Source organism: Gambusia affinis, linkage group LG04 (genome assembly GCF_019740435.1).
Source record: "Gambusia affinis linkage group LG04, SWU_Gaff_1.0, whole genome shotgun sequence".
Lineage (NCBI taxonomy): Eukaryota > Metazoa > Chordata > Actinopteri > Cyprinodontiformes > Poeciliidae > Gambusia > Gambusia affinis.
In genome coordinates, this window is record NC_057871.1 from 446,380 (window position 1) to 461,006 (window position 14,627).

At 45.5% G+C, this 14,627-nt stretch overlaps 3 protein-coding genes across 7 annotated transcripts; 1 reads left to right on the forward strand and 2 right to left on the reverse strand.

The window, feature by feature from the left end:
- Positions 1–212: 212 nt before the first annotated feature.
- Positions 213–3,059, reverse strand: cnrip1a (cannabinoid receptor interacting protein 1a). The gene is made up of 3 exons (XM_044113092.1): positions 2,684–3,059; positions 1,566–1,710; positions 213–1,016 (listed from the first exon to the last, which is right to left on the reverse strand). The coding sequence occupies exons 1-3, from the start codon at positions 2,860–2,862 to the stop codon at positions 852–854; spliced, it is 489 nt and encodes a 162-aa protein (XP_043969027.1). The 5' UTR covers positions 2,863–3,059; the 3' UTR covers positions 213–851.
- Positions 3,060–3,371: 312 nt separating this feature from the next.
- LOC122828973 (F-box only protein 48) lies at positions 3,372–7,838 on the reverse strand. 2 transcript variants are annotated; one of them, XM_044113094.1, is made up of 3 exons: positions 7,735–7,838; positions 4,900–5,308; positions 3,372–4,090 (listed from the first exon to the last, which is right to left on the reverse strand). In XM_044113094.1, exons 2-3 carry the CDS (start codon positions 5,197–5,199, stop codon positions 3,929–3,931), a joined length of 462 nt encoding a protein of 153 aa, XP_043969029.1. In that variant the 5' UTR covers positions 5,200–5,308; positions 7,735–7,838; the 3' UTR covers positions 3,372–3,928. The 2 variants fall into 2 exon arrangements, with proteins under 2 accessions (XP_043969029.1, XP_043969031.1); XM_044113096.1 differs by lacking the exon at positions 7,735–7,838 and adding an exon at positions 6,389–6,427.
- Positions 7,839–8,060: 222 nt separating this feature from the next.
- On the forward strand, positions 8,061–14,543 carry aplf (aprataxin and PNKP like factor). 4 transcript variants are annotated; one of them, XM_044113033.1, is made up of 10 exons: positions 8,064–8,503; positions 8,855–8,926; positions 9,476–9,639; positions 9,742–9,883; positions 10,409–10,523; positions 11,857–12,008; positions 12,719–12,885; positions 12,940–13,087; positions 13,383–13,429; positions 13,704–14,543. In XM_044113033.1, exons 1-10 carry the CDS (start codon positions 8,411–8,413, stop codon positions 13,855–13,857), a joined length of 1,254 nt encoding a protein of 417 aa, XP_043968968.1. In that variant the 5' UTR covers positions 8,064–8,410; the 3' UTR covers positions 13,858–14,543. The 4 variants fall into 4 exon arrangements, with proteins under 4 accessions (XP_043968967.1, XP_043968968.1, XP_043968969.1 ...); XM_044113034.1 differs by having other exon boundaries at positions 8,072–8,503; positions 12,962–13,087; XM_044113035.1 differs by having other exon boundaries at positions 8,484–8,503; positions 9,429–9,639.
- Positions 14,544–14,627: the final 84 nt, after the last annotated feature.

The following is a 14,627-nucleotide window of genomic DNA, read 5'->3' on the forward strand; positions in this document are numbered from 1 at the left end:
CAACGCACGCAGTCTCCCCCCCCAACGCACGCAGTCTCCCCCCCCCCAACGCACGCAGTCTCCCCCCCCCCAACGCACGCAGTCTCCCCCCTCAACGCATGATCTCTCCCCCCCAGCACGCAGGCTTCTGGTTCTGACTTCCTGTTTGACTCGTCAGCTCCGACCTGGACTGGACCGGATCCGGTTCGGTCAGTGATGAGGCCCTCAGGAACTCCAGAACACGGCTTTATTCACAGCTACGCTACGTCTGAATACAAAACAAGAAGCAACACATCAGATTTGGCAAAATGTATCTTTGAAATCGGCGGCTGCAGCAGAGAGAAGCGCCGAACGAGGAGAAAACCACAGAAGAAGAAGAAGTCCTCCTCGCAGCAGAAGACAGATGACGGATTCATCCGCTGCTGAAAGTAGTCCCAGACAAGTCCGAGTGTCACCGTGAACACTCGTTGGTTTTCATCATTCTGTGACTGAACTCAAAGTTTCTCAACGAAGCAAAAATAGACAGAAAACAATCAGAACACTCAAACAGATCCGGTTCTGGTCCAAAGTTCTGATCCGGTCCAGGTTTTCCTTCCAATCAGCCAGAAAAATGCAACATAAACCCAATCCGGCTCAGACGTCCCAGTGGACCGGACTTGGAGAACCGGGCCAGTTTAATTTGGCTGCATTGAAGTAGACCATGAAGGATCGGATCAGAACCTTTAAACAGAACCGTTCTTCATTCTGGTCTTTAGTGAACAGATGCGGACCGGTTCTGCTCCAGTTCAGACCGGGTCAGAACCGGTTGTGTTCAGCTGAAGACCAGCCCGGTTCTGGTGGGGCAGAGGAACAGGGAGCGGTTCTGGTCCGGCTCAGTTGAAGGCCTCCTTGTTGATCCACATCAGGGTCCGGGTCTCGTTGGGTTTGCACTCGTACTCCACGTTGCTGAACTGGTTGCCGAACTGGCAGTGCTCCCGCTTGTAGTAGTTGTAGAACTTGACCTGCCAGACCGTCTCGAACGACCCGGCCTTGTTGAACTGCAGAGACAGAACCAGAACCAGCATCAGAACCAGAACCAGAACTGTTCATGTTCAGTGCTGAACTGAACCTGTTAGTTTTGGATTTAAAAACAGGCTTGTTTTTGGGCTCCTGGTCCGGCCCGGTCCGGTCCGGCCCGGTCCGCCTGCAGGTTCAGAACCTGAGGCCGGCCTGGCTGCAGACGTTTCTATCTATGTGTAATTTCTATAGTAGAGCTGAAATGAAAGGCATTGAGGAATCTCTGAAATAATCGCAGAGTTTCACTGGCAGGAAATGAACTTTGACCCTTCATGGCGTCGGTCAGACTGTTGAGCAGAAGCTCAGGTTTTATGGACAGAAAATCTTTATTATTTTACATTATAATAAAATATCGATACGGGAAATGCAGCAGTTTCACAGCCAAAACAGGAAACTTGGCGGGTTTGATGTAAACGGAGCCCAGAGGATAAATCGAGGCTCCAGTTCCTCTGAGGTTAAAGGTCAGCAGAGCCCCCATGTTCCTCTGAACTCCCTCAGGTCTCAGTACCTCCTTAGGGTCACGACCTCACCTCTATACTGACTTGGATGGGCTGGCGGTCTCCGCTCTTGGTGTGTGGGACGCCCTCAGTGTCGTAGCGCCCGTGGTAAACCACCGACTCCTCGTCTCTGGACTGCTGCTCCAGAGGGAACACGATTCCTCCGATGTTCATGTTGCTGCGAGGAAGAGGAGGAAGAGGAAGGGCTCGTCACATGACCTCAGGGGTCGGACTCTGAACCAGAACCTGGAATCCAGAGCCGGAGGAACGTGAGCCAGAAGTTTTCCAGAATTCTTCCTGTTAAATTTTGGAATCAGTTTTTCAGAAACGCTTCTGGAATATTCTGGGGGGGTTCCGGGAATATACCCCCCCATATAAAGTGTCTTGACAATCAAGACAAAAACCTGATTAATAAATAAAATCAAAATAATGACATACATATAACTGTTAGTTTTCTTCTTTGTGTTCTTCCTCCCTTTTTACTTGTTTTCTTTTAGTTTTCACACCCTAAAAAATTATTTATCATTTCTGTTTTCCTGAAGTTGCACCAAGAAATAAAGACAAAAAAATAAATTAGACCTTTTTTCTTTACTTTTTGTGCCTCTCTAAGAAAAAAGATATTTATATATAATTTCTTTTTCTTTTATGCTGCTAGCCTGAAGAGATAAAAAAAGGAAATTATATCTAATTTTCTTTTTTGTTATAACGCCATCATAAAAAATGAAGAAGAAAAAAGGGAATGATTGTTTTTGGGGGGCTGCTCCTGGGGGATATTTCCTGGGGCCGCCCCTGCTGTGACGCAGCATTATGACGATAAACAATATCATTCATAAACTCATTTCTCCTCGTTTCATTAAATTTGGAGCTTCTGTTGCTGTAAGGAGTCACGTGTCTCCAGCTGGATCACCTGCAGGTTTTCTGTCCAATAATTACCAATAATTATTCGGAATATTGGCTGATTTCAAACTGCGAACCGCGAACATCCAACCTGATCCTGCATCATTTATTCAGGAGGTGTCGGATGCTGCGGCCTGCAGGAGGAAGAGGAGGAAGAGGAGGAAGAGGAGGAAGAGGCCGCTCTCTCCTCTTCCTCTCCTCACCTGATGACCTCTGACCTCCCACCCCCGCCGCGCAGCGCGCAGGGATCTTACGTGGCCTCCAGGGCTCCGGGCTTCACCGCCACCTCGACCCGGTACTTGGAGCCCGTCAGCAGCTTGATGGTTCGGCTCTGGCCGAAGCGGGTTCCGTCCACCTTGAAGAAGACGGGCCCGTCGTTCGGCTGGATCCGGAGCGCGATCTGGATGGTGATGATCGGCGGGACGTCGTCCATGTTCCCGGGATGCGGCTCCGGCTACTGGAGGAGAGGATGCTGAGAGGGACCAGCGGCTTCCGGTCGCACCTTTCACAATAAGAGCTGAGCCAGCCCTGGCTCAACACTGATGATGTCATTTCCGAACTTTTTAGTTCAGGGTTATTTATTTTTTAGGTTTCCGTCTTTTTTCATCTGATCATTTGGAGCTTCATGTGGTTTTAGTTATTTAAACCTAAAAGGTGAGATGTTTCAGTTTTTAAATGTTTGGATCAAGTTGTCATCATAATTTCTCTTCTTGTTTTTTAATTTCCTTTAAGCTTAATTTGCGGTGATCGATTATCAGCGTTCAATAATTCATATCAAAATGTTCAGCTTCTTCTTTGACTTATGGTTATTTCAACTATTATAAATTTTGAAATATTTCAAATTGTATTGATATTTCAGCCACATAGAAATTCAGAAACGTTTTGCTCTCTGGCAGTTCAACATAAAAACCACCAAACCTTTAATCAATCCTTCAGCTGTTGTCAAATTACTCAGATTTTTGATGTCTTATGTTTTTAAATCATGACTGTACAGTGTGATCCAGAGGCTGAATGCTGTTGAACCTGAGCGCCGCTGCTGCCTGAGGAACCGGTGGAGATCTGGACCCAGCCAGGTTTTCTCTGTAACCTGTCCTGACTCTCAGCTCAGTGAGTTTTATACCAGCTGCTGTTTGAAATGAGGATCAGTTTCATCCCTCCAGAACCTTCTGGTGAGACCAGCAGGATCAGACATGATGCTGCCATGTCCAAACCGGCCGCCAGGGGGCGTCCCGAGGCGCCGGCGCCACCTAAGACCCGGATCAGCTGGTTCTGCTGGCCCACTGACATCGTTCACATCTCAGACAGGAAACAGGAAGTGGACCGTAAACAGAACTTCCTGCTCACATATATTTACACCAAATTCATCCACCATGATCAGATTTCTTTAAAAAAAACATTAAATATATATATATACAGTTATCTGTGTTGCATTAAAGTGAACTCAGAAAAAATTAATGTTGGAGTCAAAATCAGGGAGAAGTGCCTCATCATCCTCTTCTTCATCTGTCGAGCTCCGCCTGCAGGATCTCCCCCCAGGTCTCTGCGTCCAGCGGCGCCATCTTGCTGCCCAACAGCTCGTCTGCAGAGCGCACGCCGCTGTAGCGGCCGGCTAGCCAGGCCGCCTTCACCCGGCTGCGGCTGTAGTTCCTCAGCAGGGTCACCTGGTGGGGAAGGAAGCACCGTCAGCTTCCTGTCTGCAGACTGGCCGCCGTTAAAACGACCACAGAGAAAAGGAAACTGGCAGAAGGAGGACAGGAAGCAGCAGAGCCTCGATCAAACAGGAAGAGGCTCAGAGAGGAAAACACGAAACTCCATCAGGTTCAAACGTCAAACTGGAGCCGTCGCGGGTTCGATTCCCGGACCCGGCGACATTTGTCGCATGTCTTCCCCTCTCACTCCCCCTTTCTGTCAGCCTGCTGTCATATAAGGGACACTAGAGTCACAATAAAAAAACATGGATATCAAACATTATTCAACTGAAAGTTCACAAAACAGTTAAATTAGTGGTTTAGAGTTTATCCTGAGTTTATTTGAGGGAAGTGAATGTTTAGCAAAAATGCTAAACAAAAAGTAGCTCCACTACTAGCAAATTAGCATATTAGCAAAAGTGAGGATGGTCAGGTGAATTAGCAGCGACACTCAGGAATGACTTTGGTTGGACTCAATTCAAACCAGATTTTTCAGAACTGACCCAAAATGATGAAAACAATTCAGATTAGCTCATTAGTTTATGTACAAATCCGTCTTTATTGTGACACTTTCTTTAAACTTTTTTCAAATATGTGCAACTTCTGAATTTAGGTAATGCTTTCAAAAGATGTAAACTAATATCCACACACAAAGTGTAGTGAAAATAAAAACCCAAACATAGAATAAACCTGGTCCAGAAGTGGTTCTGATCGGGTTCATCTCCAAACCCAACGACGCCGACGTCAGCAGGGCTCTGTGCCCAGGGCAGCAGCAGACTCACCTTCCAGGAGAGGCCGTCTCTGCGGTCGCTGTCCACCTCCCGGCGACAGACGGCCCGGACCAGCATGCACTGCTGCCGCCACAGCTGCTCGCTGTCATCGATGATGGAGCGCCACAGTTTGCACGTCCTGGAGGCTCTGCACAGGCTTTCTGCGTCCAGCTCTCTGAAGATCCTCACGCTCATCTCCGTGGGAAGAGTCTCTGCAAAGTTCTGAGAGCCGCGAGCGTTAAGGGACGTCAGGCCGGCTCTGCGTTCACAGAGCAGAAACACTGGCGAGGGCCCCGCAGACTCATGCTGCATAATACTACAACAGGGTGGACCACCAGTCCTGCAGCAGAACCAGAACCAACGCTCAGGTCCGGAGGAACCAGGAGAGAGAGAGATCTTCCTCCAAAGACAGGGAGCTTCCCTGTGAAGTCAAGATGGTTTCATTTTCAGTAAAATAATCTGACAGGAAACTAGCAGAACAAAACACAGAAATTACAAAGAAGAAGAAGAAAAAAGAAACAGTTACTTAAAGCTGTCAAATCTAAACTGGGTTCATGAGGAGTCGTCACTCTTTCTCGAATATACGCAGGTTTATTGGTGTTAATTGGTGTTTTTTGGTGTTAATTGGTGTTTATTGGTGTTTATTGGTGTTTTTTGGTGTTTATTGGTGTTAATTGGTGTTTATTGGTGTTAATTGGTGTTTATTGGTGTTAATTGGTGTTTATTGGTGTTAATTGGTGTTTATTGGTGTTTTTTGGTGTTAATTTGTGTTTTTTGGTGTTTATTGGTGTTTATTGGTGTTTATTGGTGTTTTTTGGTGTTAATTGGTGTTTTTTGGTGTTAATTGGTGTTTTTTGGTGTTAATTGGTGTTTTTTGGTGTTGTTCATCCCCCTGAGGTTGTGGTCTCCCTCGATACAGAGAAGGCTTTGGACCGGGTCGAGTGGCCCTACCTATCGGCAGTATTAACTAGGTTTGGGTTTGGGCCCAAATTTACATCATGGGTGCAACTGTTGCATAAAGTTTGCACATCAACCAAAGCCAGTATAATCACTAACAGAACAAGGTCAACCCTTTTCCTCTTCGTTTTAGTTATTGAGCAACTTTCAGTTATGCTAAAGATTCACAGAGCTTTTAGGGGATTTATAGAAAACAGCTGGAACATCGACTGTCCTCATACGTGGACGACTTCTTGCTCTACATCTTGGACCCAGTATCTTCCATCTCCAACATTTTGAATTCACTGAACCGTTTTGGTCAATTTTCAGGATACAAGCTGAACTTCATGAATGTTTTCCAATTAATAACTCCGCACTCCAAATAACATGAAATGTTATGAAATCTATTTGTTCTACTTGATGTTTGTTGTGAATGATGTAAACTCACAAACAAACGAGGTAATTAGTCCAACGTTTAGAAACTACAGCGGCTGTAATGAGCCACAGCAAAGGTAAACAAAGGTAAAATAACCCGAACAGGTGATCAACTCAAAACCACTCCTACCTTTTTACTCTCTCTCTCTTTGTAGTTTAAGGACACCTGTTACCATGGCAACTGTCTGCCCCTGCAAGACGACCAAAGATTACGTTAAAAACAAAACATTCAATCCGTTACGATATAATCAAGTTTATTTGTGGATTATTAATCGTTGGTTCCCTGAACACAGTGATGGTTGATTGACCAACTGTACTTGGTGCTAGAGAGGCTAACAGGAGGAACAGTTTAGTCCAAAACCTTTTCTGCTAAAATCAAATCTTCAGTGTGAGTCAGATACACGTTGCATATTGATCTGTTTAGCTAATGTAAGACTGTAGCAGACAGGCTACAAGGTGTAGAAGTTGTATCAGTGCTGCTATTATGCTGTACTTAGCTAACAGGAAGCTGTTTGTGAGACGGCCAATCAGGTGACCACGTAGAACGGGCATCAGCCAATGAAAACGGCCCCTGTGGTAAGGTCCATCACTCCTCAGTCCACGCCAAACCACGCCCACACACACTGGAGCTGAGGAAAGTCCATCCTGATTGGATGAATACTGTGGCTGAGGGGGCGTGGCTAGAAGCCTGTCAATCATTCTGAGCGTGACAGACAGTAACCTGAATGGGACTGTCAGAAATGAGCCTTTCGGAAAGACCCAGGGATTTTCTCCAGACGGTTTGACAGGTTTGTTGAAAATGTAGCAAAATGTGATACATTATTTCTAAAAAGTATTTGCTTTTAAGTTGTTTATTTTAACAGCTTTATTGTAAATGTCAGGGAGGGCTTAGCCCTACTAGCCCACTTATACCAGCCATCCCTGATTGTAAGAAACCTCAAAGATATTTCAGACTGAACATCTGCAGTTTCACTATAATCTTAAGATTTCTTTTAAATCCTACTATGCTCATGATAAACAAATAAGTCAATAAAAATATAAATGAACAAGTCAATACAAACAGATGAACTTGAAAAGGATAAGACTGGGGGTTAGGGGCTACAATGAGCCCAGGTCCCCTCTGGACTTCAGATCGCCCCTGCAAGTGTTTTAATCCCCCGCCTGGACTGTTCCTGTCCTTTCTTTTCTTTTTGGACCAGGACGCCCCTGCAGACTATTAGAACTAATTCGTTTTTGTCATCGGTCGGTTTGTGAACATACAGAAGACTTTGTTGTCCATCATTGATAAAACATTTGACATTTTTCGGCTACATTTCTTCTATTCCCCGCACAGCAAAAGCAGTTCCTCAGAAACTGTTTCAGGCTCTAAATCCCAGATAAACTGCGACAATAATTATTACATTTTCAGAGTTCATAAAAACAGGTCGACCATGTAGTTTTTTTTGTTTTTTTTTTATAAAGAAGTGACTATGTTACCTGCACTATAAGAAGGCTTCGCAGCAGAGCTCTTTAAATGTCCCAACGGCTGTTTACGCTGCGATATGACGTCAACACGTCATGAAGGTTTGGCGCATGCGTATAGAGCACACCCGGCCGTTATTTATTTTTAAATTTATCTCCTTTCTATTTTAAAATACATTCTTACAAGCGATTTTTACATGAGAAGATTTAGATGGTTTATTAATAAAAAAATATGGTTTTGAAAAAATCTTATGCTTTAATTTACCAATTTAGTATTTTCAGTAATGCAACAAGCAGGCCGCCCATTAAAATGAAAGCAGTAAAGTGAAAGCAGATATGCAGAATTGAACTGTGATATCCATTATGATGTAAAATGCTTTGAAATGTTTATTATATGGGGATATTTTGCAGTTAACCAGCAAGATTTTAAAAGTTGATGTTTTCAGAGTAGAGTTTGGTTGTTCTCTCTACTGCGCATGCTCTCCTGGACCCCGGAGGTTTTGAATCTGAAAGTTGTTGTCCCTTGGAGCTCAATTGTTTTCATTTTGGATTTTTCCAACTGTTTATCCTTTAAAGCCATTTCTTCCGATAAGTCCTCTACAATTGGAGTTTAAAACCTTCCGCTGTCTCCCGGCTGACTGAGCTGGCAGCCGGGGACCGCCGCTCTCTGTCCCGCCCGGAGCAGAGCCTCATGTCCGGCTTCGGCCTGGTCCCGGTGGATGGCGGGGATCTGGTCCCGCTGCCGCCGGGTGAGACGGTGCTGGGCCGGGGTCCCTTCCTCGGGGTGAGTCATTCTGGGGGTTTCAAATGATTTTTATTCTATTTCCACACTTCTCAGTTTATCTGAAGAGGTTCAAAGGTCAGAATACTGAGAGGCAGCTGGGTTTACTGGGACCAGTTGACACCGCATTGGATGACCGGACAAGAGAGACATCCTGTTTCTAGATATATTTCCTATGTTTGTATAACACAGATCTAGGATAATACTGTACACTCGGATACTGCTAGGTTCTTTTTAAGTTTAAAGAAGAGAGATCAAACTCGTTCTTTCTTTCTGTAGTCGATCTGTTTCTGTCTGTATGGAGAAAACGTGAGGCAGAAATCTTTAGATGGAATATTCCTGTTTCTGCACCAGATCAGTGACCCCAGAGTTTCCCGACGCCACGGTCTGCTGGAGAACCTGGACGGACAGCTGCGACTGAAACCGGTGCGTTCAGGAACAGCTGAACTTATTAGTATTTCTATCATCAGAGCTCAAATATTACTGTAAAAACTGAACTGATACAAGCGTAAAAATTAGCATGCTCTCCCCTCAGGTAGTATGGTTTTTATTATTCCAATCAGACACATGACTTTAGGATGATGGCCATTTTTCAAGATGGCTGCTTTTTTTCCATCAACTAGAAGGAGATGAAGATGAGACACAGTTGTCCTAATGGTTAGCATGAGCGGTTTAGTGTTAGCTTCCCCTAATTTGTTTTTGCTTTAGCTGTACCACTAGAGTCTTATCAGTGATTGGTTGATCAGTTTAGGTTGTAGGTTTGGGTTTGGTGATATTTGATGGAAACCTTTCAACTTCTTCTTTTCTTCACGTTTTTTTTCAAAAGCAGCAGAATTTCTCTCAGTTGGTAAAAATGAATTCAGAAAAGTATTTTTTCTAGTTTTATGTCAGTTCGATGCCCTTTAGCTCTATGCTTCGTACTCAGCAGTGGGCGCCATGGCACAGAGAAGCTCATACATCACTTCCTCTCAGCAGACCCACATCAACCCGTGTTTCCTCCTGTTGTCCCCGAACGATGACCCCCGACCCCTGGAGAGGGGCTCCTGGCACCGGCTTCAACCCGGAGATCAGTTCTCTCTGCTGCCGGGTCGCTTCATCTACAGGGTGGCGGCCTACGGCGCGGAGCAGAGCGCGCCCAGGTACCCGCCTCCCAGGCGTTGTCATGGCGATGACGGGGCGTCTGTCACTACCGGCATGAGGTTCATTACGGAGCGGTGTTTTGTTCTCATGTCCCGCTGCAGAAACAGTCAGAACTTTGAGGAAGAGGACGGAGCTCTTCCTCTTCCTGCCGGGTCCGACGCGGCGGCTCCTCTGGCGGCCAGACCGGGTCAGGAACAGACTTCCTGTCCAGACAGGAACCAGCACAGCAGCGATTTCAGGCAGGTGTGTGTCCTCAGAGCGGCCGTGTTCAGAATGAGGTTTCCTCCAGACATTCAGAAATGTCCAGAATAATTTCACATATTTACAAAAAAAGCAAAGACACTCAAAATCATTAATCTGCAAGTAAAAAATGTATAATTTTCTGTGATTAAATGCATGAATTTCTGCCTGGCGTTGAGTCAGAAGCATCCAGACGTGTGATCAGGATCCAGATGGGAATGGAGGATCCACTTCCTGTCCAGATCCGTCCGCTGCGTTTCCTCCTCCATCCAAACACAAATCTGAGTTCATAATCTCTGGAAACTTCTCACTTATTTCTGACACGTTTGGACTTTAAAAATGAGAATTTCTTAGTTTACATTTAATAAAATTTTGCTTTTAATCATGAAAAATTTTCATTTTATCTTGAAATGTGACAACTTTTCAAAAATCACAGGATTTTTCAATAATATGTGGAATTAATGAGACATTTCTGTGTTTGGTTGATCTCTGTGTGGAAGTCAACAGGAAGTTGTTTTTCTCTGACAGGAAGTCTCGACGCCACGTCTGGATGGCGTTCAGAGCGACGAGGCTCCGCCCCCTCCCAGGAGGCGGGTCTTACCTGCCTGGATGATGGCGGCTGCTGCGGCTCCAGCCTCCAAAGGTAACACGGCAACTATCGTCATGGCAACGTCTTATTGAGTTACAGCAGGGGCCTGATCCAATTATCAGTTTTCCTCCAAATATTGATTTATATTTAAGGTAATTTTTATAACACATTTTCAGCAACAAGGAAATACAAAGAAAATAACAAACCAAAGGAAAGAGCAAAAGAAGACAAAGAATCTAATGTTGATCCAAAATAAATAAAGAAGATACTCCTGGTCAGGGTTGGTAGAAAAGTACAAGTACGTATCCTCTGGACTGATTCCTTCTCTGGGTTGGATAGGAGCTTGAAAAGTAATTGCTAAAGTAGTTTGTCTGGATTATAAGTTCGTTCTAATTCCTTCTCTGGGTTAAAAGTGAGAAAAACTTCACAGCTTATAAAAAATAAACAAGACATATTAGGAAAGTTTGGACACTCAACATTCAGACAAATCAAAGACGTGGGTGGAGGCGTTGGCTTCAAGAAGTGTTTATCCTTGCTGTGTGTGTATTGCATTTATATTGCCATGACAACCATGTAGCTCAGTGTCCCAACAGAAGTCCGATCAGATGTTGTTATCAAGGAATGTCCTTGTTAGCGCTCAGCTCCACAGCTGCATGGATAACAGGAGGAGGTGATGTGGGAAGGAGCGTTTTGTTTCCATCTCTTCAAGGAGATTGGAAATCTGCAGCCCTTCCAAGGCAACATGGGGAAGACAATTCAGATACAGAATGTCTGATGTTAGACTTCCCTAAAGTCTCTGATACATCTCAGCTCCCAATCATCCAATTTAATTTGGTCTTTCCACTGAAACCAGCAACTTCTCCCAGATGGATTCCATCCCGTTAGTGAGTTTTAGAGTCTCAGCAAGAATCACATCCTGCGTGTTCGCTAGTTGGCCCAAACCGTCACAAATCTGCCAATGAGCCAGGAATCCAAATAAATCCAGGATGAATCCCTCTGGGTGTGTCCCCACAGGACAGGAGGGCTCTCCTGTGCCCAGTCTTCTCATCGGGAAAATTTGATCAATTGCATTGAGAGCAGCTGACCAGATCCATAGTTTGTAGATTGGAGGATGTGCAAAGAAAGGCTCCAAAAATATAGAAAAAGAGAAAAAGACACGAAACAGAGCAGGAAGGGAGCAGAGGACAGAAGCGTCCGCCTTCACTGAGAGCAAGAGAGAGAGACCATTAATTCTCTACAGTAAAGTTTCACATTTAGTTGATCAAATGATCAATTAATGAGAACATAATTTATTCAGAAATAAAATATTAAACATATTAGCTGCTTGTTTTCACATATTTAGTGGTTTTCTGCAGGCCAGACACTCACTGACTGTTTGTTCATCCAGGCGTGAAGAGGAGTAAACCTGCTGCCACTCCGGACCCGCCCACTTTATCCCCCCCACCTGAGGAGGCGGAGCTCCGCGAGGAAGACGCCGAGACGCCGAGGAAGAAGAGTCGGGCGATGAGCAGCGAGGAAGAAATCCTCCCAACACAAACAGTCAGTACAGCATCAGAAAATATCTGAACATTTCCACAATCCTAAGGAATTCTATTTGTTGTAAAAACTGTTTGATGATCTAAAAACATTTAAATGTTAAAAGAAAAAAGTTTTCCAGAAAATGAGTGAAACGATGATCCTGAAAGCAGGAAGCTTCAGGTCCGAATGGAGGAGAAAACGGCTCCGAGTTTTTCCACACATCGTCTGAAAAACACCTGGATATTCTCTGAACCCAACAAGTCGAACATTAGCAACGCTTCCCGGGCCCTCCAGGGGTCTGGGGCCCTCCAGGGGCCTGGGGCCCTCCAGGGGCCTGGGGCCCTCCAGGGGCCTGGGGCCCTCCAGGGGCCTGGGGCCCTCCAAGGGTCTGGGGCCCTCCAGGGGCCTGGGGCCCTCCAGGGGCCAGCCACATAATGTTCGTTCCTGATTCTAGACCAATCAGAACCACAGAAGGTTTTGGGGCAGCCAATCAGAGGTGAATGTTTTCAAAATGGCGGTTGGAGGAGACGCAGGTCGGTCAAAATGTCCCGACTTTCCTGTTGAACATTAAAATCAGTGAGTCAGAAGGATTTTCACAAACTGGTTTTCTGTGGCTTCAGTTTGTGTAATATTGGGATTATTGAGATTATGAGATTAATTATCACCAGAAAGAAGCCAGAGGGACGAGTGTCTGGCACTCTGAGACTGAAGTGGCCGTTGTCTGATTTCAGGATGACCTCTGGGATGAGTCGACCTCCAGAGGTCAGATTGGACCCAGCAGGTCAGAGGTCAGCTCTTCGCCGTCACGGAGCGCAGCAGCTGAGAAATCGCAGCAGGAGGAGAAGAAGATCCGGTCTGGAGTCAGAACCGCTTGTCCCTATGGGAAGGACTGCTACAGGTAGCGCCCCCTGCTGGGAGGCGGGGAATCAGCTGGAGACCAGCCGGCCCTCAGCATCTGCTGTTTGCTTCTGCAGGAAGAACCCGCTTCACTTCCAGGAGAGCAGTCACCCTGGAGACGCCGACTACGAGGAAGAGGAGGAGGAGGAGGAGGAGGAAGAGGAGGAGCGACCGGAGTGTCCGTACGGCGCCGCCTGCTACAGGTCAGACGGGTCCAGATCAAAGTCTGACAGAACCACAGGCACAATTAGGAAGACTTCCCAAAGTGGGCGGAGTCGGGGACACGGAGGGGCGTGGCCACGTGTGGGTGGGGGTGGAGGGAGTTCATTGGGGCATTTGGTAAAAACACGAGTCTGACAACAAACATGAAATATTATTTTTATCTCCACATTTTTCCGTTAGTCATTTAAACATTTGAACCGTTTGTTCGTCATGAATCAGTTCAGTTGTGATGTAATAAAACCTTCTGTGATGTCACGGCTGGACCTCTGCTTTCAGGAAGAATCCTCTCCACCGGAGGCAGTTCAGACACACGCAGCGACCCGGTGAGTCCGCCCTATTTCACCTTTTACTGGCCAGAGCTAACAAGCCGGCCGGGTTCTGGAATCTGACGTTAGCACCAAGGACCAAAGCTGCGTGTCTGAGCGGTTCGACAGCAGGATGCAGTCTGGATGGTTTGCTGCTAAAGTTCTGGGAAGGAAGTGAAGATGAAGGGCAGCGTTTTGAAGCTCTTCATCTTCTCTGAGCTGGAAAATGTTTTTGGTTTTAAAACATCTGCAGAGATGCGATCGGTTCTGAAACCCAGACTCCTCTCTGCAGCGCCCCGCTCCGCCGCCAACGACGACCCCGACAACTTCATCAGCGACGACTCGGGCGACGACTCGGACTACGATCCGCAGGACGACCTGCAGCGGCAGAGGGAGGCGAAGGCCTTCCTGAGGAAGAGGAGGTAGAGGAAGATCGGGTCACATGACCCGTCTGGCTGAAAGTCTGATCACCAGCCTGACGACAGGAAACACTAAAAGAGGGTTTTCAAATGAAAAGCTTTATGTGAGCTGGAAGCAGAAAAGGGAACATTTGTATTTATTAATGTTTCTGCATTTTATCCAGCAGTTTTATTTCTGATGCTTTTATTGTGAAAATATCAGGAAATGTGAAACAAGAATCAATTTCTTATTTTTAAATGGTTTCTTCTTTACTCCACTTTTTTTAAAAATTAAAAGCTAATGGATAGGCTTCTAAAGATTGCTAACAGCCAATGATCGCTAACAGCTAATGATCGCTAACAGCTAATGATCGCTGACAGCTAATGATCGCTGACAGCTAATCGCTAACAGCTAATGATCGCTGACAGCTAATGATCGCTGACAGCTAATGATTTCTAACAGCTAATGATCACTGACAGCTAATGATTGCTAACAGCTAATGATCGCTGACAGCTAATGATCGCTGACAGCTAATCGCTAACAGCTAATGATCGCTGACAGCTAATCGCTAACAGCTAATGATTGCTGACAGCTAATCGCTAACAGCTAATGATCGCTAACAGCTAATGATCACTGACAGCTAATGATTGCTAACAGCTAATGATCGCTGACAGCTAATGATCGCTAACGGCTAATGATCGCTGACTCCTGATTTGATCTAAATAATATTAAATGTTCTGCTTTATAGAAACTGTTTCAGTTTCCTTTAGTGGAAAATCATCCTTTCATATTTATAATGAAATTTTTTTCTGAATCA